Raw genomic sequence first — 23537 nt, 5'->3', positions numbered from 1 at the left:
GTCATGTTCTAGTTTGATTAGATAGTTAACTCATTAACTTGGTTCATTTGTTTGATATACTTATGTTTAAATCAATGGTTCATACCCCCATAGAACAATTTAAATTTTATCCCATTAACTTTGAAGTGTTACAAAAGAGGTATTTTTTTTCACTAAAATCATTTATTGACAATTATGTCTAAAAATAATTAATTTATCATCAGACGAATGTCAAATGGAGGATGTAAATATTGTATCAAAATTAAAATTTATAAGGATATATATATATATATATATATATATATATTTATATTTAAATTGTGAAGGCAGTCTGAAGTTTGTGGTCTCCCTCTACCTGGCGCGAAGGGAGCTGCGAAGGTCTTCCGCGGGGGAAGAAAAGGAGCAGAGAAGGAAGCGGTACTAAAAGCTTCGACCTTCGCGACCTCGCCGGCTCCTGATTTTCAACCGATGGACATGAAGTCGAGCGTGAGTTCTGTGGACAGTTCCAGCTTCTTCTCCACAGGGAGCAGCCGGAGTAGCCTCAGGGAGATCGAGGAGGACCCGCAGACGCCGGAGACCGCGCCCTCGAAGAAGGAGGGGGAAAACGGCGAGGACGACAAGATTCACGTTGCGGTCGAAAAGGACTTTAAGCTGAGCAAGGCTAACCTTGTCTGGGTGCTCAAGAACACCCCCAGGACGAAGAAGATCGTCATCGTCCACGTCCATGTCCCCGCCCAAATGATCCCCATGTGTAAGCTCGTCGCCATTTACCCCTTATCCGCAGCCCTTTTGTGTTTCTCATCCCTTAGTGGAAGTGATTTGTGAGTCACTGAATGACGGAGATACGAGTTACTTTCATTTCTTTTTTCTTTAAATATATATTGGCTTTCAATCCCACCGAAATATAGTGAAAGATTGTTTCTTTTTATTTTGTTTTTTAGTGCAGTAGAAGGAACGAGAATTTTAGGGTCCGCTATTGTTTCCGTTTGATTCGATACGAAGCCATGTTTGGTAATGATTTCTAGCTTATTTGGAAGGTGTTAGGAAAATGAAATAAAAGAGAGTAAAAGCAATCAAGAAAACTAATTTCTTTACACCAACTTCTCTCAACGAAGGTTTGGTTTGATAATTTACAGTAGTATAAGTGCATGTACCTAGTATTCAACATAGATGACCTGAGATTCTCTAATTGAGCAATGTATGTAGTTCTTTGATGCAATAATGGGGGTTTTTCAAGTGTACATGACAATTTCATGGGTTAATGAGAAATTGGATTCATCTTTTACTTGCTTTATCACAATGGACCCTGTTATGGTGTAACACTAATCATTGATGTCAACATTATTCCAGTGGGAGCATGGTTTCCGGCAGATCAATTGAAGTCACAGGAGGTAAGTGCATATCGGCAGATTGAGAAGGCAAAGATGGAAAAAGCAGCGAATGAATATGTTAAAAGATGTTCGATCATAAAGGAGGTCAATCTTTCTGCTTCCCAATGTCACCTTTATCTCTTTATCCTTTTGTTTTGCTTTTTTCTTAGAATTTTACTACCACCAAGAGTTGTGAGCATTTGTTCAATTGATCAAATCAACTAAATTAACTCATCCTATAATTGTCTGGATTAATTGTTAATGAACAAACAAAAATGAGATTCTAATGATGGTATAACTCATCTAAAAGACAACTTTCACAGGTGCAAGCTGAAAAGCTAGTGATCGAGGCAGATGATGTCTGTCAAGGGCTAGTACAACTCATTGCTCAGCATAAGATTACCAACCTTGTTATGGGAGCAGCAGCAGACAAAAAATTTTCGAAGTATACAAATTATATCTATGTAAATTATGGCATCATAAAAACAGAGAAAAATAAACTCCTCTTTAGATTTCTGCTGAGCTCCACTGGCACTTTTTATAATTCCAAGTTGATTTGAGGTTTCAATGACAGGAAAATGAAGGAGCCAATGTCAAAGAAAGCGCTCCTTGTGCAAGAGCAGGCTGATCCATCATGTAATCTCTGGTTTGTTTGCAAAGGGAACCTGATTTGCACAAGGTATACCCAAAGTTCTATAAAAGCATCTCAATATTTGGATCATTGTTGGTGTATCTGCTGAGTTGATTAATAGATTTTTAATATATCATCCTCTAATAAAACAGATTGAATGTGAGACCATACTGATTCACACTGTATAAACAAATCAAGAACTGCACCTTTGTAACCAAATACGAATATGCTTAGTATAAACCTGCTGGCCTTGAGATTCACATTGTTGATTACTATTTAGAATGAATATGATCAGAGGAATAAATCTGGTGAAGTCATTGCATTGTCTTGAGTCCTGCTCTCATCCCCTTTACAGAAAAAAGAATCCCCTAATTCAGATATATTTGTTCAATTATTCATCTCACATCTCTTCATCTACAATGTTTTCTAACTTATGTGTAATTTGATTGCTCAATAGTATGCATTATTTCTTTTGAAATGAAATGTATTTTTAGATGTAATAAGTGATACTTCCTCATATTCTCGAGTTACTTATAAGGTGTCTGTAACTTCAACTTGAAATATCTTTTTATTTCTTATTATATGACTAACTTTTTGTGAGCTTTAAGATGACAATCCATATTATTCCTGCACAACTACCACTTAGTGATTACGTTCTTTTCTTTTGTTTTTTCTATAAAACTGGAGGTTATTCCCTAGTGATCCTTACAAGAGATTGATCATAACCAATTATTGTCATTTGAAGTTAGTTCTAATTTGCTGATTCAATTGTATTCCCTTGTTCCTTCTTCTAAAACTTGATATCCTTTTATCCATAATTTTAAAATTTACTCTTCTTTAAGCAAACATGATTTTATGAATTCGTGATACGTCATGTGTTTATTATTATTAGTCAAGCTTAGCTCTATATTGCTAATTCAGTGGCATCCCTGGCTCTTTTTCTAAAACTAAATATCCTTTTTAGCCACGATTCTAAAATCTGCTTTTCTTTTTAGGCAACCTTGTCCCGTATTGCTTCAGGTCTTAAAATTTAAGTGTTGCAGTTTGAATTTTAGTTATTTTTTTTAATTTCTTATTGTTTGGAGATTCTACCATCAACAGGGAAGCTAGTTCCACTGGAACTGGTAAAATGCAGACAACCAGAGTCATCCCAAGAGCTGTAACTGCACAATCTGAAAGATCGAATTCAAAAACCCCACCTAGTTTCCTGGGTCAGTTATTTAATTTCTTCCCAAACACTTCCCAAGAAAAATTCAGGCATCAGTCAGTATCTGCTACTTCTGGTTTGTCAATGCCAGATTTATCTCATGGAGGCTCTGGTGAGTCAAGTTCAGGGAGCAGAGAGGGGATTGTCATTGATCTTTGGGATGGGATTTCAAGGAGTTCTCAGAGTTCAGCATACTCGATGCATTCAGTGAATGATGAGGTGCTGAGCAGCACAAGTTCAATGCAAGTTGTAAGGGATGAGATAAATGGAGGAACATTGGTTTTGCCATCTTCGCATGATTCTGAAGATAGGCATCAATCTTCGACTCTAAATCATAATATGGTGGGTAGAATTTATTATTTTTTTCCTTTTCTTTTACCTATGAAAATTGAGGAAGATTTGATAACTTAGATGATGACGATGACAACAACAACAATAAAGCCGTAAGTCTCAACTATTTGGCGTTGGCTACATGGATCTTTTTCTTTGACAACTTAGACATAAATCGTTATTTCAGACTTTTTTTTTTGGCTGCATGGAATGATGGGATGAATGTATACAGATCTCTATCTTTTTTTGCTTTTTGAAGACAATCTTTGGATGACATCCTATACCAAATTCTGATATTAGATCAGGATAGACATTGTTTATTGAGTTAGAAGTTCCAATGGATGCTCCGCAACAAATATGCCTTTGTATTTTTCTTTTCTAACTAAAATATGATATTCTTTAAACCTGAAGATTAACTGTCTGTTTTAGTATAGGATAACTCTTTGTACTGCCAACTGCAGCTATAAGCTATGATCAAAACAAAGCTGGTGGAGTCCTTACCGGTATATTCAGACTTAAGGAGAAGCATTTAAAAGGTTACATACAATTCCTCTTTTTTTTTTCCCCAGGAAGATGCTGGCTTAGATGATGAATTGTACAAAGATCTGCAGCATGCTGTCAAAGAGGCAAATAACTTAACTCGTGAAGCTTATGAAGAGGCTCTTAGGCGTCGAAAAGCTGAAAGAGATTTGCATGATGCTGCTCAAAAGGTAATACCTTATTGCATGTTTGTCTATTTGATATGGTTTCTTGGTTTAACAATTTTTTATTATTGTATATCACACTAACCTAGTTATGTGGCAGACTGAGTTAAATCAGCACAATTACCATAGTAATTAAACCAAACTGCAATAGGCAACTTTTTCCTACAATGAATTTTGAAGTTGGAATACACATTAGTGGGTGAGCCTAGAAGCCATGAAATAGTTGCTCCATTGTAACTTGGATGTCAAGAGTTTTTAAGTCACTAAAACAATTTTGCCACAAGGCATAAACCTTAAATTTTGTATTGGTAGGAGCTTCATGCTCTGTGCAACCCTTTCTAAGAATTAGTTAATCCAGTAATGATTGTCATACCATTTAATGCAGGTGGTTCCAATCTTTGATCCATCTACTTAAGTAAATGCCCATTTCTATTATTTATCTGCTTTCACCTTAGTTTGGGATGGGAATGTTGGCATCTTTTTCCTTCAGATGAATAATGCTCATGGTCCTTTCTTTTTTTCTTGACTCTTCTATTTTTTATTGTAATTCAAATAGTTAATTATTGATTGCATAAGTCTAGATAGTTCAGTTGCAATCACAAGAACAGATTTTCCTTACCTGCCTGGTAATGGTTTTAGTTTGTGGAAATCTTTAATTTTTCAAAAATTTTCTTGGCTAGGACTTCTGAACCAACCATAGAGGGTTTAAGTAGGTGAACAATCCATCATAAAATTCTATCATCTTTTGTGGTGCCATAAGTGATCCATGGCAGTGCAGAAAGTCATTCTTGATGGCGTTGAAGAGAGAAAAAGAACTACTTGGTAAAGTATCTAGTTAGAGAATATGTACATTTATTAGGTTTTGGAGATCCACACATAGGCACTCGTGGTGGGCAGTTCACGAGCATATTTTCGGCATCAGAGTACAAATCTTGTGCACATTTAATAAAAGTGACAAAGTGTGCTATAATCATTTTGATTCCTTTTTCTTTTTTTTTTTTTCTGGTTGGGATGTATGTAAAAGAGTGCATTAATATGGTTGATATCTACTTAAGTTTTGTCACTTTTTCTAGTATTTGTCCTACTTGGTAGTTGCTGATCCATTTTTTAGTCAGCTTACTGTTGTTTTCCTTTGAAAGCTCATTAATATGATTGAGAGAAAAAGAACTACACGGTAAAGTATCTTGTCAAATCAGTATATTTGCAAGGTTTTGATGTTTCATACAGAGGCTTTTAGATGTGTGTGAATATTTTGGAACATATTTAGTATTAAGAAAAATGAGCATATAAATATTTGTTTAGGTGTATGTCTATGAGCGTATAAATGAAAGAGGACCATGATTTTTTTCTTGTCATGTCAGTGATGCAGTTTATTATACTTCCCTATAGGTGAAAACAGCTGAAGATTTATATACCACAGAGAAGAAGCAGAGGAAAGAAATAGAGGAAAGGCTTTCTAAAGAAAAGAGAGAAATGGAAGAGCTTAGGAAACAACAGAATGAGATGTTTGAAGCACTCCAAAAGGCAGACAAGCAAAAAGCCACATTGGAACAACAAGTTATGGATTCCAACCGCATCATCAGGGACCTAGAAAATAAACTATCAGATGCTCATTATCTCCTCATTTCTCTTCAAAGCGAGTATGTTGAATTGCGGAGGGAGCGAGATGATGCAGTTAAAAAAGCTGAAGAGTTGCATCAGAAGTTAGAAGAGATGGCTACAAGCATTCAAGGTGAAGAGAGCTTCTTCGAGTTCTCCTACTCAGAGTTGGAGAAAGCAACTAACAGCTTTGATGATTCATTAAAGATCGGAGAAGGTGGATATGGAAGTGTATATAAGGGAACACTTGGCCAGAAGACAGTGGCCATAAAGAAGTTGAATTCTGAAGGCATGCAAGGACAAAAGGAGTTTCATAAAGAGGTAAATATTAGCATGTATCGGATAATATGAAGTTATTTACTTTGTCTTATCAAAAATTCTTGGACAAGATTGATCTTTTTGTTCTATACTTTATGCCTCTCATTACTTTTTCGACACAGATAAATGTTCTCAGTAAGCTGAGGCATCCAAACCTTGTCAACCTCATCGGAACATGTGTAGAAGCCTGGGCTCTGGTTTATGCTTTTTTTCCCAATGGAAGCTTGGAAGATCGACTAACTTGCAAGGACAATACACCACCTCTCACTTGGCAAATCCGCATCAGAGTCGCTGCTGAGATCTGCTCCGCTCTGAATTTCCTCCACTCTAACAAGCATCTCAGTGTAGTCCATGGAGATCTTAAGCCTGCTAACATTCTCCTTGATGCAAATTTTGTTAGCAAGCTTGGTGACTTTGGCATCTGTCGTCTTGTCCAGTCCAACAACAATACCACTCTCTATCGCTGCACTCATGCCATGGGAACTTTTGTGTACATGGATCCTGAATTCCTTGCTTCTGGAGAAATCACACCACTCTCAGATATTTATTCCTTTGGCATCATTCTTCTACGCCTTTTGACAGGGAGATCTCCATTTGGAATTAACAGAGCAGTTCAACAAGCATTAAATAAGGGATGCTTGTCTGATATACTAGATGCTTCAGCAGGAAACTGGCCTTATGCGGAGGCCAAGCAGCTGGCATGCTTGGGTTTGAGGTGCTGTGAGATCACAAGAAGAAGCCGTCCAGATGCTGGAGAGGCCTGGAATTTGCTTGAGCCCTTGGTGAAGTCTGTATCATTACCGGAGTTGTCATTGAAGTCATCACCATAGTTGCATTCTTCCTCCATCTATCAAATACACTAGGTAAATTGCGGTACCTAATACACTGTCTGCAATTTTATCTTCCTAGTTTTCGTGGCAGTATTAATATAGCACTCGTACTAACGCCTGTTAGCCTTTTCAGATTCAAAGTTCTTCAGAATCTTCTTCTAAAATCTTCCTTTTTCAACAAAAACTCTAAGCCCCTTGTCTTAGTCATAAACTCCTTTGATCACTGACCCATTTATTTGCTATCCTGAATTGTTCTCCAATACTCGTCTCTGAACTAGTATTACCCCTTGACTCTGCTATAGTGGACTCATTACTCATCTGCAGTAATTGTCATCTTGTAGCGCTGTTGAATTTTCTTTCTGGAAGTTTCATGACAGTTGCAAAACACATCATCCACCATCAACTTGTTCTAATTAGATAGATTTGGTTTGTCGTCTTCGTTTGCATGGCAGCAATTAGTGCCTATTGCATCTTATTACATTTTTTTTCCATATATGTGTATGAAATTGCAGGAGAATATGAGAGGCTTGTGGGACAAATAGTTGGATAACATGCAAAGAGGATTGAAACTGATGTGCTTGCAATGGCATAACAACATGTATCGTGGGCTTCACTGTTTCAAGATTATTCTCGACAATGGCTTTGGAGCAAGCGAGTTGGCTTTTCTCCATTGTGTTCATCTTTCTTTGTCTAAAATGTGGTTTATTATGTAATTGCTGTCAATGAGCATGCATCTGATTTGTGATCAATGCTATCACGAACAAATTGTATGTTTGTGCATCTGTATCTTGAGATGCACATAAATATTGTAGTGTTGAATTGAAACCAAAATAACATACAGAGCACTTACGTTTTTGCAAATTGCTGAAGCATTTTTCTCCATTGTTCTTCCTTCTCTCTCTCTCTCTCTCTCTCTCTCGTGTGTGTGTGTATTTATATATACTGCATTATATAATTTAGTTTTAGATGCTCTATCTAAGAAATGTCTATTTACTTTTTGTGGTTGATCATATCAATCTAATGCATAACAATCATTACTTTCAGCCAAGGAACTCAAGGCAAGAAATTTAGAAGTTTTACTATGATGATTTAGTTTCATATTAAATGTAAAAAAAATGAATGAACTAATAAGGATTTGATGTTTAATTATTTTTAATTTAAATTTAATAAAATTAATGAATCAATCATCTCGTGAAACCATTCGATAACGGATGGGAATGCGCCGCACGTGACGCTGGTCTGGGTTCGGGCTCATCGCCATGGCACATGGCTCGGCTGGGTCCGATCAACGCCCACGTGTGTCACGCTTCCAGCTCTCGTCATGTCGAGCGGGGATCAGGTGTTGAGTTCGCTCCTAACCACACGCATCGAAACCCAATCGGATCGTTCCGCTTTCGGTGCGGTGTCACGCTGACGGTTGAGATGCAACGTGGCAAATCTTGCAGACGGTCAACGTCACGCCCTCAAACTAACTTGTGCGAGGATGCAACATATGATCCGGATCCCAATTTCCTTTCCTCTTCGTGCTCGCGATCGGACTCTTTTTGCCTCCCGGAAGCGCGAGCGAGGAAGGGAGATCCAAGGAGGAGAAAAGGGACAGACTTGAGTTTCAGGCTTCTCAGATCGCAATCATTGGAAGTCGATCTCCTGGTATTGATCAACATCACCGATGTTTCTGCTGATTCTTTTGGATCTAAGAAAGTTATGACATTGAAATTTTCCTTTGAATCGCTTGCAGAGGATAGACTCTTGATCCTCTGTCTTGGAAGAACCCTAGGCAAAGGGGAGGAAGGATGTCCGGCCAAGGTCAGCGTTTGACTGTGGTCCCGACGGTGACGATGCTCGGGGTGATGAAGGCCCGGCTCGTTGGCGCCACTCGAGGCCACGCCCTTCTCAAGAAGAAGAGTGACGCCCTCACGGTGCAATTCCGCACCATCCTGAAGAAGATCGTCTCCACTAAGGAGTCCATGGGCGAGATCATGCGCAACTCTTCCTTCGCCCTCACGGAGGCCAAGTACGTCGCCGGTGACAATATCAAGCATGTGGTGCTCGAGTCCGTCAAATCCGCATCCCTCCGCGTCCGGTCGCGGCAGGAGAATGTTGCTGGCGTCAAGCTGCCACGCTTCGAGCACTTCGTGGACCATGGGGCCGGGGATGTCAAGTCTGACCTAACTGGTCTGGCACGCGGTGGCCAACAGGTTCAGGCTTGTCGTACTGCATATGTGAAGGCAATTGAGGTCCTTGTTGAGCTTGCTTCCCTTCAGACCTCATTCCTTACGCTCGACGAGGCCATTAAAACTACTAACAGGAGGGTCAATGCACTTGAGAATGTTGTCAAGCCACGGCTTGAGAACACCATTAACTACATTAAAGGGGAGCTTGATGAACTTGAGCGAGAGGATTTCTTCCGTCTTAAGAAGATCCAGGGGTATAAGAAGCGGGAGATTGAGAGGCAGCAACAGGCTGCAAAGAATTTTGTGGACGAGCAGTATGCAGATATCTCACTGAAGAGGGGAATGTCAATCAATTCAGCTCATAACTTGCTCGTTGTTGGAGCTGAGAAGGATGCTGATATAATCTTTTGATGCCATAGAAATTTTCACATACTTTGGTTAGTGTCATGAACTGCTATTTCAGATAATATTTCTAATTTCCTCTTATGTTTAGCTATCTATCTTTTGCATAACAAGTTTATATTGCGATATTTCTTTGGTGGTCTGCCAATAACTTTTGGGTTGACGTTTTTAGCAATTTACATAGAATGTAGTTATCTTCATAAATATAGATCTGGACAGTTTTACATACATCCTTCTACCTTTTCCAGTGAACCTGGGTTACATCATTCTGTAGCCAAGAGGCATCACATGAAAAATTGAAGACATGAAAAAAGCACATCAAAGAGGCCCTTAATAATCTCTTAGATATGGTAAACGAAATTTGGTCATATTGACCTGAGCATGACGCTCTTGGCTTGCTCATTGCTACAAAAATATGTAAGAGAGAGAAGTTTGAATGTCATTCCTTTGTCAAAACACTAAACATTGCCTGATGTTGCTTTCTTGGTCAAAACTGAAATTCATGCATGAAACCATATAGTGTGCACAAGAATGATTAAGATGAAGCAGTGAGCATGTCATATGGTCCTCTTATAAATTAACACAATGTCAAAAAGACTACTGAATTTTTGTGGATAATCGAGGATGGAGTATATTTTTTTATATTCTATCATGGAGAATGTGAGAATTAAGCACAACACCAAAGATACTACTGAATTTTTTATAGGTATTGGGGAAATTTGAAGGACTTGGTTCTCTGTTGAATCATGATGTTCGAATGAAGAATGTTTCAAATTTGAAATATATATCATAGTAGGTTACCGTTCATTATTCTGCTTAACTGAATGGCAAATTGTGATTATCAAACAAATATAATCGGATTAATAGGTTCAGTATTAGATGACTTAGACTTAGAGGATAACAAAGAGCATAAAGGTCGGACCTAAAATTTGATTCATGGAGGAAACATAGGGATGAATGGCTTATATATGTATAGTTTCACATCATTTGCTAAATAGATGTTCAGGTCAAACATGACTTTCTGGTAAGTGCATTTTTCATTAAAGATAACCATGTGTTGGAGCATCATATTGTCACTAATGTATAACAGCAGAAAAATTACAGTTCTAACTATTCATAAGGCATTGATTCACTCTAAGCATATAAAACAAATATTATTTGATCTCATTTAAAATCATTTGTGGAATTAGGTCAGACAAAAATCACTCTTTTCAAGTTGCACCTACTTTGGCTTGCCTGTTCCAAGGATCAGATGTTGGATAATTATATAGTTCAGATAAATCTAACAAGTTTCATTGTTGGAACTTGAAAGAGCTTGTAAATTCAAGTTATATTTTCAGTTATTAGGAAGCAAAAGAGATTGAGTAAAAAAGAATCTTGTGTTTGCTCTTTTATGGTCTTTGAGAACTTCTCACTTAACAAAATTAAATAGCAATGGATCTCAAGTAATTGAGAACAAAAGTCTACTTGTTTTAATTTGAAGGATGTGAGGTTTTCATGTTTGTACAAACCAAGATCCTTTAACTTTAAAACAACATTTTAAATTTCAATAATTCTCCAACCCAAGGCATTAGCAGGATGTGAGGTTTTCTTTTTTGATGGTTGGGAGTGGTGAGGAGGGTTGTGTTTTATAAGAAGCAGTTACATGTGCTTATTTGTTTTGGATCCGAAGAGGTTTTTGATCTCAATGGTGTCAAGTAGGGTGGTCACGAGTCTTCTTTCTTGGTAAATGTTTACTGGTATTTTCTTTCCTTTCATACCAAACAATTAGTTGTAAATGTTTCCATGAAAATAGTAGAAGCAGGTGCTAGCAAAATGTGTTATGTCTCTGTTTTCATGCTTTTGCCTTCAGAAAGGAAAGAGGAATTTAATTGTGTTATATCCTTGTGGACCCCGAGTCTTCCAATGCAGGGGTACACTGTATATCAAGTTTTTATCTTCCAGAGTGGGTTATCCGAAATTACTTTTACCTTCATGCTTGTTGGTTGATCATGTAGAATATGCCAGTATTAAGATGTGAACTATGATAAGCTTAGGTCACTCGTTTAGGCATATTACAACTCTGGTTGCAGGCCCCTCTTTTGGCAAAGCTGATGCTAATTACTCCAGCAGGAATTATTTGCACACTGTCCTTTTTTAATTTTTTGAATTATAAACCATGATAAATAAATATGTAGCAAAAATGTATAAATCATTTTAAGTTTGTGATCTTGGTTCAATGAGCAGCAGCATGTTAAGTAACTGGATAAGTTTTTAGAGCTCATAGTAATGGTTGTCATGAGATTTAAATATCTAGACTTCAAACTTGAAGCATATGAAGACAACTACATTCTCATTCTATGAATTGGCTGACTGCTGTAGCAAGGCCTTTTGCAACAATCATGTATCAGATATGTCTATGGTTGTTCCCCTTTTCCAAATTATCAGTTGTGTAGCTAATTAATAGATATGTACTTTAGAATTTAAAGGACATTGATTAGTGACTCTGGGCATATTTAATATATTTTTTCTTAGTTGATTGCTCAGCACCAACTCATCGGTCTTGTATTAAACCATAAGGATGGAATGGTCTCGTGCAAATGTTGATTCCTTTGAACCAAGAAATGCTGAATGAACTGTTCGAACCTCATGTATGTAAAGATTGCACCTAGGTTGCTGGTAGAATTTGCATTTTGAAAATTAAATATTTTTTCTACAAACTTAGAGAAAACAATGTTTATTACAGCATTAACCATGGTGCTGTCACTAGCCATGAATAACTGAAATGAGAAGACTGTTTTTTAGGTTATCCAATGAAGAGAGTGCAGCATACTTTCTAGGATGCAAGACACTGATACTTAGAGTCTAATGTCAATTCCATCAACTCAGCCTGGTCTTCTCTGCTTGAATTTTTTGTATATATATGAAGATTGTCTAAAAGGCACTTTCTAGGGTGCAAGACATTGATATCAAGGCTCTAATACCAATTTCATTAAGTCAGCTTAGGCATCTCTGCTTGACTTTTTTGTATTTATATAGTTGATGAATGCTATTAATGAAGATGTAATAACTATTAGCATTTAGATGTTTGTGAATATGAACTAGTTATTAGCTTTTGAATTTAGTAGTATCTCATTATCTCTAATCTTCCAATATAATGGACGCTAAAGTAACCCATTTGTAGGAATAACATCCTCTAGTATTCCTTTTTTGTAGTAGCTTTGCTTATTTGATTGGTTGTTGTGGTTTACACAAACAAGGAAATTAATCTAATTGTCTTCTACTTTCCTTTCCTGTTCCACATTGAAGTTTAGATTTAAAATGTTACTTTTTTGTTACATGTTTTATATACTTCCATAAGGTCTTAGGAAGTTGTGAAATTCTAATTGTCTGTTCTGTCCATTAACCTTTAGCAAGCATATATCTTCAATAACGTAGTAGTTAATCCTGTCATTTTTAATTCCAATATAGTTCCATTCATCTGAATCTTAAAATGTATGGTCATTTTAGCGAGGATTAGTAGAACAAAATCATTATTAGTGAAGTGGGCAGATGAGGATGTTTAGATTGCTGCCCTGTGGAATCGACTGTCAGGCATGTTGAAGGAAGAATTTGCAATTCTTCCACTAAGAAACTGCTGGAGATTGCATAAGTAGACAATTTGTGCCTCCTTAATGACAAAGTTTGTCAAGTCAGGAGGCACAACACAAGCAATTGAAAAGAACTTGAATTATCCTGCCAACAATATTGAAATTTAAGAACACAAGTTAACCAGGATCTACTTTCGGATTTTTCACATCAGTCGGTCACACTTGCATGCTTATTCTCCCAATTGGAGTTGCCACGTTCATTTATCTTGGCTCAGTTTTTTTGTATGACAGTATACTTCAAATCATTCAATCAAGTAATCTGATGCAATTTTCTTTTGCATTTTATTTGCAGCGTCTAATTGTGAACCGAGAAGGTGGTTGAGAGCAGTGGTTTCGATGGAGGCCTCCCTCTACAATTTACGGCTGACGTAAGGTCCTCTTAAGTAAGATGGGTGTGAATTCATTACAATAACCATCTACATTCAACATTCGAGGAACTCATCAAATATGATAATAAATCATTGTACTTTCTCGACCTATGTTTGATTTACCATACTTCTTTGCTAAAGTTTGCAGAAATTGTTCTTGCAAAGGTTGTTTTTGTTCTTTGCTCAGTTCATGTTGTTCAATTTGAAGCTTACTTTTCCATAATGGACATTGCCTAAATGACTCCTTTTCGCTCTTCTACTTTCATTGTTGCTGCTTAGATTGCTCTTAGTTCATGTTAAATCAAAGAAATCTTAATCATTTAAAGAAGCGTTCACTCGCAACCTATTCTTGAGATTATGTTGCCTAATTTTCTCTATCGGAGGGTATTTTTTTCTCGAGGAAAAATATTTTTTGATTGTGACATTATTTGATAATTAGATTTGACCAGCTGTTTATTCTTGCAATATTTTGATTCTCCTTCTGTTTAATTCATAATATCAATTAAAAGGTAATTATAGAAGCATTGTCATTTTCAATAATAATCATTCTGAATATACTGTATCTCAATCAAAATCTAGTTTTAACAAAACTCAAAATGATTCAATCGAGCTGATAGAATCACAAGATGAAGAAAGAATTAGATTCGTTGAATATCTCGCCTCAAAAAAAAATAAAATAGGAGATAAAAAGAGAGGACAACACTAATGGAAGAAGGTAAAGATGATGAGTGGTTTATCTTGGATGAATTAAAATCGTATATATATACAATGGATTCAATTGACTCCGATCATTGTCACATAAACTCTTTTGTCATCAAACTCACTTGGTTGATTGATCATCAAGTATCAAAAACCTTGCATTAAACGAATGGATCCCATGATTATACGTGTATGGTTTGTACAAAGCTTGTGCTACGGACTTCTTGGTTGGTTTTCATCCACTTATATGGCACTGCCTCATCTCATTGGTTAGAGTACTCCGTGACATGCCATGCCAACCAAACATTTCAGTCTCTCTAATGCCTCGTTTCCGTTATCATTTCATTATATACTCACCTTCAATTCACACAGTGGTGTGACAGTCGCCACCCGTTTCTGCATTACCCATTCCATCTCACCACTCCACGTTCCCTACATTTTGCCACGTCAGCCAACTGGCGAGAGGAAACAGACAAGCACACGTGGCTTCCTGCCGTGTCTCCTCCAGTTATATAACGTGGCAGCCATCAACCCTCGGCTACTCTCACCCACCACCATTTCATGATGAGACGCCCACCCTGCATTGACCGTGAACAAGTCACCACGCGTCGAACGATGCGGTGCGTGATCAAGCCAACGCGGAGTACCAATATCAAATCGTCACACAGAGCTTAATCGAATAAAGGTACAAAGATACACACATCTTATAAGGTTTCTTCGTGATCGTCCTGTTCTTCCCCCCTCCCTCTCTCACGCCATTAGAAACCCTCGTCGCCTGTTTCGATGATTACCGTCTAGGGTCTGGTCCTTGTAATTTTTCTTGTTTTCTTGTCGGCAACGGCGGGATTGGACTCCCACCTCCTGGAGGAGATTGTCCTGGAACGCCTCGACGGATGCATGGCCGCCGCCGCCGCCGTCGCTTCTTCGTCATCCTCCTCCTGTTACGACGAGCAGCTGGACCGCCGCCGTCGCTGCTCCGACCACGAGGGCGACGAGCTGGCAGAGTCCTCCGCGGCCTCGCGCCGGCACTCCCGGATCCTCAGCCGCTGGGCCGCTCGCCAGGCTGAGGAGATGATCACAACCATCGAGCGGAGAAACCGCGAGACCGAGCTGATGGCGCTTGCCGGTCTCCACACCGTCTCCGCGCTCGATTCCTCCTTCCTCCGGGAGTCAGGGCGGTCCACCTCGTCATCGCCGGTGGAGAGGCCGGCGGCTGCCCGCGCGTCGGCCATCCTCCAGATGTGGCGGGAGCTGGAGCACGTGACGGCCGCCGCAAGGGGGCGTAGGAGCAGCGCGGCAGAGTCCGTGCAGGGCGACCGGAGCCGTGCCGAGGGCCGTCGAATAGATGGCAGTTCGGTGGCTGCGAGCGAGAGCGACTACAACGATTACGACCAGTGGTCTCACGGGGATGTCGATTTATCGCGACGGTCAGGTGAGGAGGAGGACAATCAGAGGTCGAGCAGGGAGCAATCTCCTGAGCTCGGGGATAGCGAGAGGGGAGTGAGGCAGATTGTTCGTGGATGGATGACTGATAGCGGAGTATCGGACACCGAATCAAGAATCTCACCGAGGAATGACACCCAGAGGGCAGAGTGGCTTGGGGAGATTGAGAGGGAGAGAGTGAGGCTGGTGAGGCAGTGGGTACAGATGGCCAGCCAACAGCATAGAGACGCTCGGCTTAGCAGGAGGGAGAGCGAGAGGATGAGGGAACGTGATGGATCAATCATGGATCATGAAGATGGCCAGCCCCAGCATGTCCACAGAGAGTTACTGAGGTTACGAGGGCGGCAAGCTCACCTTGAGCTGATCATGAGGATGGTGACGGAGAGGCAGAGGGAGCTTCAGAGATTGTCACAACAGCATGCAGTCTCGGAGTTCGTCCATCGTAATCGAATTCAAGTGAGCAGCCGAAATTGCTGGCCACCATAAAGGATTTTCTGTAGCTTTAGCAGATACATGAAGCTGAATTCACCTCTTTTTCACTGGAAATTTACTCGGTTATTCTTAACTTTTACTTTTAATCCTCTTATGGTGTTGGGTATCCAAGGTCAGATAATAGGATTCCATGCATGACTTCATTTACTGTTCAACAGTAAAAATTTCAGACATAATGCAATTAACTTCCTTATAGAATTTGCACTAATTATAGCAAATGTTTGGTAGATGGCCTAGAGAAGGATGTGAACAAGGCACTATGATCATAAGAGCAATTCATGTTGAAACTATGATATCGCTAGTACAAAGCAGTGATGTCTATCTTGCCAATTTAGGTGTGATGTTATATTCGTAGATAATACTTTGGAGTTTGAAGTACTTTATGCCTTTGTTTTTTTCTTACTTGACTTCATCAAGGTTACAAGTTTCATGTGATTCATTTCACCTCTGTTAGAGATCTATTTTTTCTTGCATAGTGTTTGTTAGTTTTAATTCAATTCATCTAATGAAGTCTAAGAAGTTACTAATAACAAAAAATATCCTGCAGTTGCTGTTTTGTGCCTTCATCATTATATGTACTCCAGGTAAAACAACATCTATCCAAGCTTTGAAGTTTTATGTACTTCGGAGGCAAGTCAATTGTGAAGCGATAAAAGCATGAATGAAATCGATGGTATAAAAGAAAAATAAGAAGAATGTTCTTGCTGTATTAGGGTCTGCATATATTCTTTTTGGCATGTTGTGTAAATTTTATCAAGGCACTCTTTATTTCCTTTTATTACTCAAAACTCAAGTGTAGCACATATGTTTCCAGTTTCCCGTCTTCCCTCAATGTTGATGGTATTCTGTATAGGACCTCTTGTTCTAGTTTGGCAAATCTGTTTCTGATTTCTAGGATTTTTTTTTTTAATTTTCAATACAGCTTACAAGGGGCATGTAACTTCTAGGCTGTTCAGACATCAATGAAAAATATACTCACAATTTCCATCTAAGATTACCACATAGCTTGGCATGTTCCCCATGGCCTACACTGGTACCAACTTCTTTGTACACTTCCAGCCTTTATTTTACAGAGTAACTGTTTCCTACACATTCTGCCCTCTGCTACTTCTATTTCCTTTCACATGGGTGCCATTTGAGTATATGTCAAGGCCATCACAACGCTAATGCCTTGAGCAATTAACAATTCGGACAAAGACGGTCTCTTCTTCTTCATGGATGGATTTTAACCATGGGGCTTAAACACTAAAAGAAAGTGAAAATCATTTCAAACTAGAAGGGGAAGATTATTTTTAGTGTATGTTTGAATTAGAAAGAATAATTCATGTGGTGGAACTTAATTTTTCATCTATTACAGTCAATTTTAAACCCTTTTGGAAATGTTCCTAATCATTTCTTCCCTCTCATCTGTGTTACTTCTAGCATTTTTTGTGTTTAACTTCTTTAAATTTACTTAGGTGAATTATTTTTCAAGAAAAATGTAGTTGCATTTGTTCAATGTCATTTGATGAATGACAAATACTTTTTAATGACAATCGTATGGAAGTCTTGAAATCTGTTTTTTCTTTATTCCCTCCAGTCACTACTCAGAGGTAGATTCTTGAGAGACAGAAGACCAAGTGAGGATGACGAAGAGAGGCCACTTTCAGCAGCGGCAAGAGAAATTGTTCAGCTCAGACAACATCGTCGCGTATCTGGTCTAAGGTATGTGTTATTTTACCTGTTGAATGACAATTATTTTGATGCCACAGCGAATAGAGGACTGTTTTCTTGTCCATTTGTTTATTCTTTCTGTACTAAATAGCATTTCCTCGAATATTACTTGTATACACGAAAATAACTGTAGGTATGCTGGTGACAACACACTAAAATAGAATAGGTGGAGTAAGCTAAGTAAAAAAAATGCAATGGCTGCCTTCTTTAAAGCACAGAAATATGATGTATCTAGAAGAGTTGTCATTGAAGGTGTGCCTATTTGACTCCAATTGTATATCTAATATGTGCATGAGAGGAACCATTGAACTTAATAGTTGAGACCTCTGATATAAGTAAAAAAAAAATGTGACTTTCAATGTGAATTTTCTTTACATTGTTTGAATCTTATTCCAATAATTTTCATCTATCAAATGTGAATGGTACTATTATTGAAATATGTGTATCATTTACAGAACCAACCTACATGGAGCAGGGTGTCAGGGTTTTTTGCCTTGCCATATTAATCAAGAGTACATGTTAGTGTTGTATGAAAGGATGGAGGTTTCATGATTTAATGTTTTGTAGTGTCCAATTGATTGTAGTGCTCATGGATTGAGATGCTGAACTAGCCTCTAGGCAAATGGAAGTAAGCTCATACAGGATTATCTGCAGATACTAGGACAAAAGGCCATTTAGTCTGCAATAGTTACAATCATCACTTGTATAGAATTTATTAGGCAAAAAAGTCTCAATCGCCTTTACTAAACTTCATCAAAGTGAATGGAAACTTTGACATCTTGAAATTAAAAATTAAATCTTTCCCTTTACAACTTCTGTTCCAAAAATTTAACAACACAAGCTATTTCTGAATCAGGTATCTGGTGAGAGAGCATACAGATGGATCTAGAGAGAGAACTATGTATCAGTGGCAGGGATTTTGTATTATTTTCTTGCAAAGAAAACATAACATCTTATATTATTTTCTTACTTGATTGTCATCTTTTATCTGAATTTCTCATTGAGATCCTGACCCCTGAAATTTGTAATATTATTATTGATTTTACAATGGACCACATGTTCTAAAATCCAAGTTAGAGCCAGATTACAATTTACAATATATGAACAAATCTATAAGGCCACAAATCTAATATTGCACAAATCTAATATTTTTATTATTGAGTTCTGTTTTTATGTATCTTCTGAACTAAACAAATTTTAAACAATTCTTTTGTGAATGTTTCACACTTGTTAGAGATATCTATCTTGAATTGTGAAAATAGTAAAAGATAATAATTTTTTGTGTCTAGCGAGGGTTTTCGATTCAGATTGGAGAACATTGTCCGTGGTCAAGCAAACAACCATAATGATTTTTTGGCTAGTCAGAGCATGGGTAATGTTGGAACTGATCATTCTCAAGAAGGCATTGCCCTGGAACTATCTAATGATGATGAGGATCAGAACCAATCTAGCATTGAGACCATCAGTGTTCACCAAGTGATTGAGACACATGCAACAACTGAATTGGAGAGTGAAATCACCAATAATACTATCGACATGGAGGAATCTGTTACTCAGGTAGCTGGTTTACAGGAAGAAGCAGCCCAAGAGAGAGGAGATCAGGAACCAAGTAACGATGATGCTTTCAGTGATTGGCATGCAGAAGCTGGAGAAGAATTTGATAGAAACTGGCATGAAAATATAGTAGAAGACTGGCCACAGGAAACATCAGAAAACAGAGATGGAGAGGATGCCCATCTCCCTGGATTGCACGAGGAATGGCGTGAGGATGAATCACATGATACTGAAGAGACCTGGCATAATGAACAATCTGATGGCTTAAGAGATTCAAGATCAAGACCAGGTAGAAGACTTGATGGATTTATTCTGCGTGATGATGGAAATGTGTATAGTATGGAACTCAGGGAACTACTAAGCAGGTAGATTTTTTTGTCTTAAATGTTTGAGCTTCATTTCATGCTAATGCTGTTTTTCTACTTGGTTATGATTTGCTAAGCAAGTTTTGCTACTTTGCAGGAGAAGTGTTTCTAATCTTCTTCATAGTGGTTTTCGTGAAAGTCTAGACCGACTGGTACAGTCCTATGTTGAACGGCAAGGCAGAACTCCCGACGGCTGGGATCTGCAAAGACCTTTGCCTATTCCAAATCCACCAGAAGAAGATCAAGATGACGAAGGGGATAATCTTGATGAGGATATTCAGGATGCTGTAGTCAGACCTCAAAGTGTGTTTCCACCTCCACCATTGCCACCTCAACAACCTATATGGCACTCGGGCCTACATCACAACTGGGCCAGACAAAACATGCATCGACCAGAAACTGTGAGCTATCTTGCTCGTAATGTTTAGATTCATCAACCAAATTTCGTTTTCATTCAAATTCCATTTATGTCAAAAGATGAAGCTTGATACATGGGCTTGTTTAAAAGTAACTTTAGAAATCATTGTGCTTTTTACTAGATTGTCTTTTCTTTTCTTTATTTAAGTATAGAATCTCCCTAGACCCTCCCCATATTAGAAATCCTACGGTTGTGTACATTGTTCCACCCCGCATTGGCAGGAGCCTTGTGCACTAGGTATATCTTTTTTCTTATAGAATCTCTTGAGATCGGCAACCATATAATTTGTCAGCACACCATTATTTTCTGTAGCTATTGAACTGTTTGCTAATTGTCTTTTCATTGTATCTTGAAGTACTTTGTTTTGTTTTTTCATGTATTTGGGCTTTGATTGTCCACACATTTTTACTCTTATTCTTTATATTGATAGCAGCAGTGGGATGCTATCAATGATTTGAGGGCTGACATGGCTAGACTACAAGAAGGGATGAATAACATGCAGAGAATGTTGGAGGCTTGCATGGACATGCAACTAGAGTTGCAGCGTTCAGTCAGACAGGAAGTTTCTGCTGCTTTGAATCGTGCTGTTGGAAGACAAGGTCAGTGTCACTTTTTAATTGAAAATATTGTTTGCATTTTTAACTGCCAACTCTTTAGTCAGTTGCTTCAAGAAGTTGGTCAGAGCTGATATATTTCTTTTTCCAAGTACCAAATTCAGGCCATTATTGTGAAAATACAGTCTCTTCTTTTAGCATTTGTTTAATAGTTTGTACTGGTTTAAATGAGAGTTTTTTTGGTGCATTTCTGATCGGTTGAGGATTGAAATGAGTCTGTTTACAGGTGTGAATGAGGAGTCATCCGATGATGGATCCAAATGGAGTCAAGTGAGGAAGGGCACCTGCTGTATCTGCTGTGATAGTCACATAGATTCCCTTCTGTACAGGTCTGTGTGCAATTTTTTGAGTAGATGCACGATAAGGAACACAAAATAAATGCATCTCAATTTGCTCCTTATCAGGCTTTTTATCTTTTTGTCAGATGTGGGCACATGTGCACTTGTTTGAAATGTGCAAATGAATTAGTTCGAAGTGGAGGCAAGTGTCCATTGTGCCGTGCACCCATCATCGAGGCAGTCCGAGCCTATTCAGTACTGTAAACCACACGAAACTGATCGTCAGACAAAAGAAAAAAGAAAAGAATGAGTTGCTGACGACCTGAGTATTTTGAATGTCAACTGGCAGCAATCTGACAATTCCATCCTTTTTTGTGCCTTGAGGTTTGTGGGAGAGGTAAAATGTTTCAAGTGGAATCTATGTTCAGTGCACTCTGATATAATTCTTAATTTTACCTGTGATGACTGTAATAACTAATGCTTGTTTCCGATTCCTTTTGTTTGCAGTAGGGGAAGCTGTCATCGAGCAGGCTAACATGACCGGCAATTCTTGTGATTTATCTAACCTTTCTTTTATTCCTTTGATATATCATGATCTGGAAATAGTTGGGTCAACGACTTTGGAACCGGAAATCCTCCAATAAAAGCTGGGAGAGCAGAATCATCTCTGGGCCATAGCCCTGATAAGGTTGCAGAATGTGTAATGTAAGAGGCTTAATTTGTCCTGCTATAAGTGCAGTTGAAATGTATGACGAATTGTTTCAATGCTGAGATCAACTGACTCGTTTCGCGTGGTCTCCTGCAGGCCCATCTCTTCATACGTACGGAAGACGGTCGTCCATGGCCGACATTCCCAGGTATAAACTTCATCTCGTCGTCGTTGGCCGACATATCCTACTACTATGGACCATGCGCTGGTGTGCAATACCCTCCCATTAGTATATTGTGGTTGGCGTCGGCTAATAAATTGCCGATGGAACACTTCACAGGTTCTCACAAATATCCTGTGAGAAGAGGACTGCAGGTGGCCCACCGCGACGATTGTGGTGGCGAGGAAGGTTTCTTCGCCTGAACTGAACTTGATGATGATGAAACTGATGAATGATAACGATTACAAACATGATGATGTTTATCATAGCTGTTTTGTCTTGACCCAAAGGTTTAGAAATAACTAGTCCACATCGGGCGTAAATTGCACACGTTGCAGAGTGCGGGTGATTGCTTCCGATAGCAACGCCTGCAAATGATGATTGATTCTGCTGTCATCGGAAGATGTTTAGAAGACCACCAGCACCGCCAAAGCAGCAGAAACAACAGCACTGCAAGACAGAAAGATCGTTGCTTTTGAAGCACACACGTGTCACTCACCTTACATGGTCTGCCAACACACGTACTTCTCTCCGTCACGAGCTGCAGGTGCGCCGCAGGTACACTTCCGCCTTCTTATCCTTCTCCGCTCCCTGATCTCCCCTCCAGCGGCAGCTGCAGCTCCTATTCCCTAAACCTGCCTCCTTTGCTGCCGCTCCTTCTGCCTCCACCCCGAGGACAATGGAGGTCGAGCAGGAGGCGAACACGTCGGAGCAGCGGCAGATCGGGCACGACCCACGGGACACCAGCCACGCATCGATGCAGCTCGGGTGGAACACGTGGCCGCACCGGGGAATCACCTTCACCCACTCCTTCTCCTCGAACTCGCCGAGGCAGACCACGCACCCTTCCTTCCCTACCCCCTCTCCCGCGCCGACGTAGCGCAGAACCGGCAGAGCGAGTACCGCGGAGGGGTCGAGGCCGCAGGCGGCCTCGAAGCGACTTCCCCTCTGCCGGCGGGCCGCCTGCTGACGCGCGCGCCAGCGACGGGCTTCGGAGCGGCGGAGGCCGGAGACGAAGCGGTGGGCGTAGACGGAGAAGAAGCCGAAGAAGAAGAGTGCGAGGAGGATTATGAGCGCCGTCACTGCCATGGAATTGGAGGACGAGTAGAGCTGGGCGGCGGCTTTGCCCGGTACTGCCGGGAGAGGTGGTGGGGTGGGGCTGCTGCCGTTCGGAAGCAGTCTGCGGTTGCCGGGTTTCATGGCTGGGGTTTTTGGGTTTCGTCTGGGTTGATCTTGCTGCTTTGGGTGGTCAATATTGCCTATATAGACACATACACGTAAAGGGATAAGGGCGGGGGGACGATGCCTGTTTTGGTTGGCATTCGTAGAGAACGGAGATGGAGACACCGGCAACAGCAGCAGCAGGTTTTCGAGGTAGGGCAGATACCCGAGTGTGAGAGAGAGATGTGACGCCGTTGATGGATGCATTTCCATTGGTCGGTTTTGGAAGCCACGAAGCCCATCATGTACGCAAGAGATGAGCTCAGCCGGGCGATCATGAATCGGAGCCCACCCCCCCAGCTGCGATATATTCCTCCATTTAGCTTTGAA

General features: G+C 39.6%; 4 protein-coding genes across 7 annotated transcripts; 3 read left to right on the top strand and 1 right to left on the bottom strand.

The window, feature by feature from the left end:
* Positions 1 to 309: 309 nt before the first annotated feature.
* LOC135648604 (U-box domain-containing protein 33-like) lies at positions 310 to 7616 on the top strand. 2 transcript variants are annotated; one of them, XM_065166459.1, is made up of 10 exons: positions 312 to 730; positions 1330 to 1454; positions 1673 to 1794; positions 1924 to 2028; positions 3082 to 3191; positions 3279 to 3529; positions 4087 to 4227; positions 5611 to 6141; positions 6261 to 7001; positions 7481 to 7616. In XM_065166459.1, exons 1-9 carry the CDS (start codon positions 448 to 450, stop codon positions 6966 to 6968), a joined length of 2376 nt encoding a protein of 791 aa, XP_065022531.1. In that variant the 5' UTR covers positions 312 to 447; the 3' UTR covers positions 6969 to 7001; positions 7481 to 7616. The 2 variants fall into 2 exon arrangements, with proteins under 2 accessions (XP_065022589.1, XP_065022531.1); XM_065166517.1 differs by having other exon boundaries at positions 310 to 730; positions 3082 to 3529.
* Positions 7617 to 8459: 843 nt separating this feature from the next.
* Positions 8460 to 13800, top strand: LOC135648561 (V-type proton ATPase subunit D-like). The gene is made up of 3 exons (XM_065166378.1): positions 8460 to 8618; positions 8707 to 9579; positions 13466 to 13800. Exon 2 carries the CDS (start codon positions 8762 to 8764, stop codon positions 9551 to 9553), a length of 792 nt encoding a protein of 263 aa, XP_065022450.1. The 5' UTR covers positions 8460 to 8618; positions 8707 to 8761; the 3' UTR covers positions 9554 to 9579; positions 13466 to 13800.
* Positions 13801 to 14941: 1141 nt separating this feature from the next.
* Positions 14942 to 22254, top strand: LOC135584066 (uncharacterized). 3 transcript variants are annotated; one of them, XM_065166222.1, is made up of 10 exons: positions 14942 to 16139; positions 17755 to 17879; positions 19178 to 19807; positions 19905 to 20208; positions 20656 to 20824; positions 21066 to 21168; positions 21264 to 21514; positions 21625 to 21822; positions 21923 to 21974; positions 22107 to 22254. In XM_065166222.1, the coding sequence occupies exons 1-7, from the start codon at positions 15138 to 15140 to the stop codon at positions 21379 to 21381; spliced, it is 2451 nt and encodes an 816-aa protein (XP_065022294.1). In that variant the 5' UTR covers positions 14942 to 15137; the 3' UTR covers positions 21382 to 21514; positions 21625 to 21822; positions 21923 to 21974; positions 22107 to 22254. The 3 variants fall into 3 exon arrangements, with proteins under 3 accessions (XP_065022294.1, XP_065022229.1, XP_065022353.1); XM_065166157.1 differs by having other exon boundaries at positions 21923 to 22254; XM_065166281.1 differs by having other exon boundaries at positions 14943 to 16139; positions 20659 to 20824; positions 21923 to 22254.
* Positions 22187 to 23420, bottom strand: LOC103983224 (RING-H2 finger protein ATL1-like). Its single transcript, XM_065101752.1, has 2 exons — positions 22486 to 23420; positions 22187 to 22373 (listed from the first exon to the last, which is right to left on the bottom strand). The coding sequence occupies exon 1, from the start codon at positions 23418 to 23420 to the stop codon at positions 22521 to 22523; it is 900 nt and encodes a 299-aa protein (XP_064957824.1). The 3' UTR covers positions 22187 to 22373; positions 22486 to 22520.
* Between the last annotated feature and the right edge of the window lie 117 nt (positions 23421 to 23537).

The sequence above is a fragment of the Musa acuminata genome, chromosome BXJ1-1 (assembly GCF_036884655.1).
Source record: "Musa acuminata AAA Group cultivar baxijiao chromosome BXJ1-1, Cavendish_Baxijiao_AAA, whole genome shotgun sequence".
In the NCBI taxonomy this organism is placed as follows: Eukaryota; Viridiplantae; Streptophyta; class Magnoliopsida; order Zingiberales; family Musaceae; genus Musa; species Musa acuminata.
Note: the sequence above shows the minus strand (reverse complement) of the source record. Positions and strands in the feature narration are given on the sequence as shown.

What these genes read in the sequence shown, in the direction of transcription:
- LOC135648604 (XM_065166517.1), top strand. Translation starts at nt 448, where the DNA reads ATGGACATGAAGTCGAGCGTGAGTTCTGTGGACAGTTCCAGCTTCTTC. An exon ending in CGCCCAAATGATCCCCATGT is followed by an intron (nt 731 to 1,329) that starts GTAAGCTCGTCG and finishes ACATTATTCCAG; the next exon opens with TGGGAGCATGGTTTCCGGCA. An exon ending in GCAGACAAAAAATTTTCGAA is followed by an intron (nt 1,795 to 1,923) that starts GTATACAAATTA and finishes TTTCAATGACAG; the next exon opens with GAAAATGAAGGAGCCAATGT.
- LOC135648561 (XM_065166378.1), top strand. Translation starts at nt 8,762, where the DNA reads ATGTCCGGCCAAGGTCAGCGTTTGACTGTGGTCCCGACGGTGACGATG.
- LOC135584066 (XM_065166222.1), top strand. Translation starts at nt 15,138, where the DNA reads ATGGCCGCCGCCGCCGCCGTCGCTTCTTCGTCATCCTCCTCCTGTTAC. An exon ending in CTCAGGGAACTACTAAGCAG is followed by an intron (nt 19,808 to 19,904) that starts GTAGATTTTTTT and finishes GCTACTTTGCAG; the next exon opens with GAGAAGTGTTTCTAATCTTC. An exon ending in ACATGCATCGACCAGAAACT is followed by an intron (nt 20,209 to 20,655) that starts GTGAGCTATCTT and finishes TTATATTGATAG; the next exon opens with CAGCAGTGGGATGCTATCAA.
- LOC103983224 (XM_065101752.1), bottom strand. Translation starts at nt 23,420, where the DNA reads ATGGAAATGCATCCATCAACGGCGTCACATCTCTCTCTCACACTCGGG.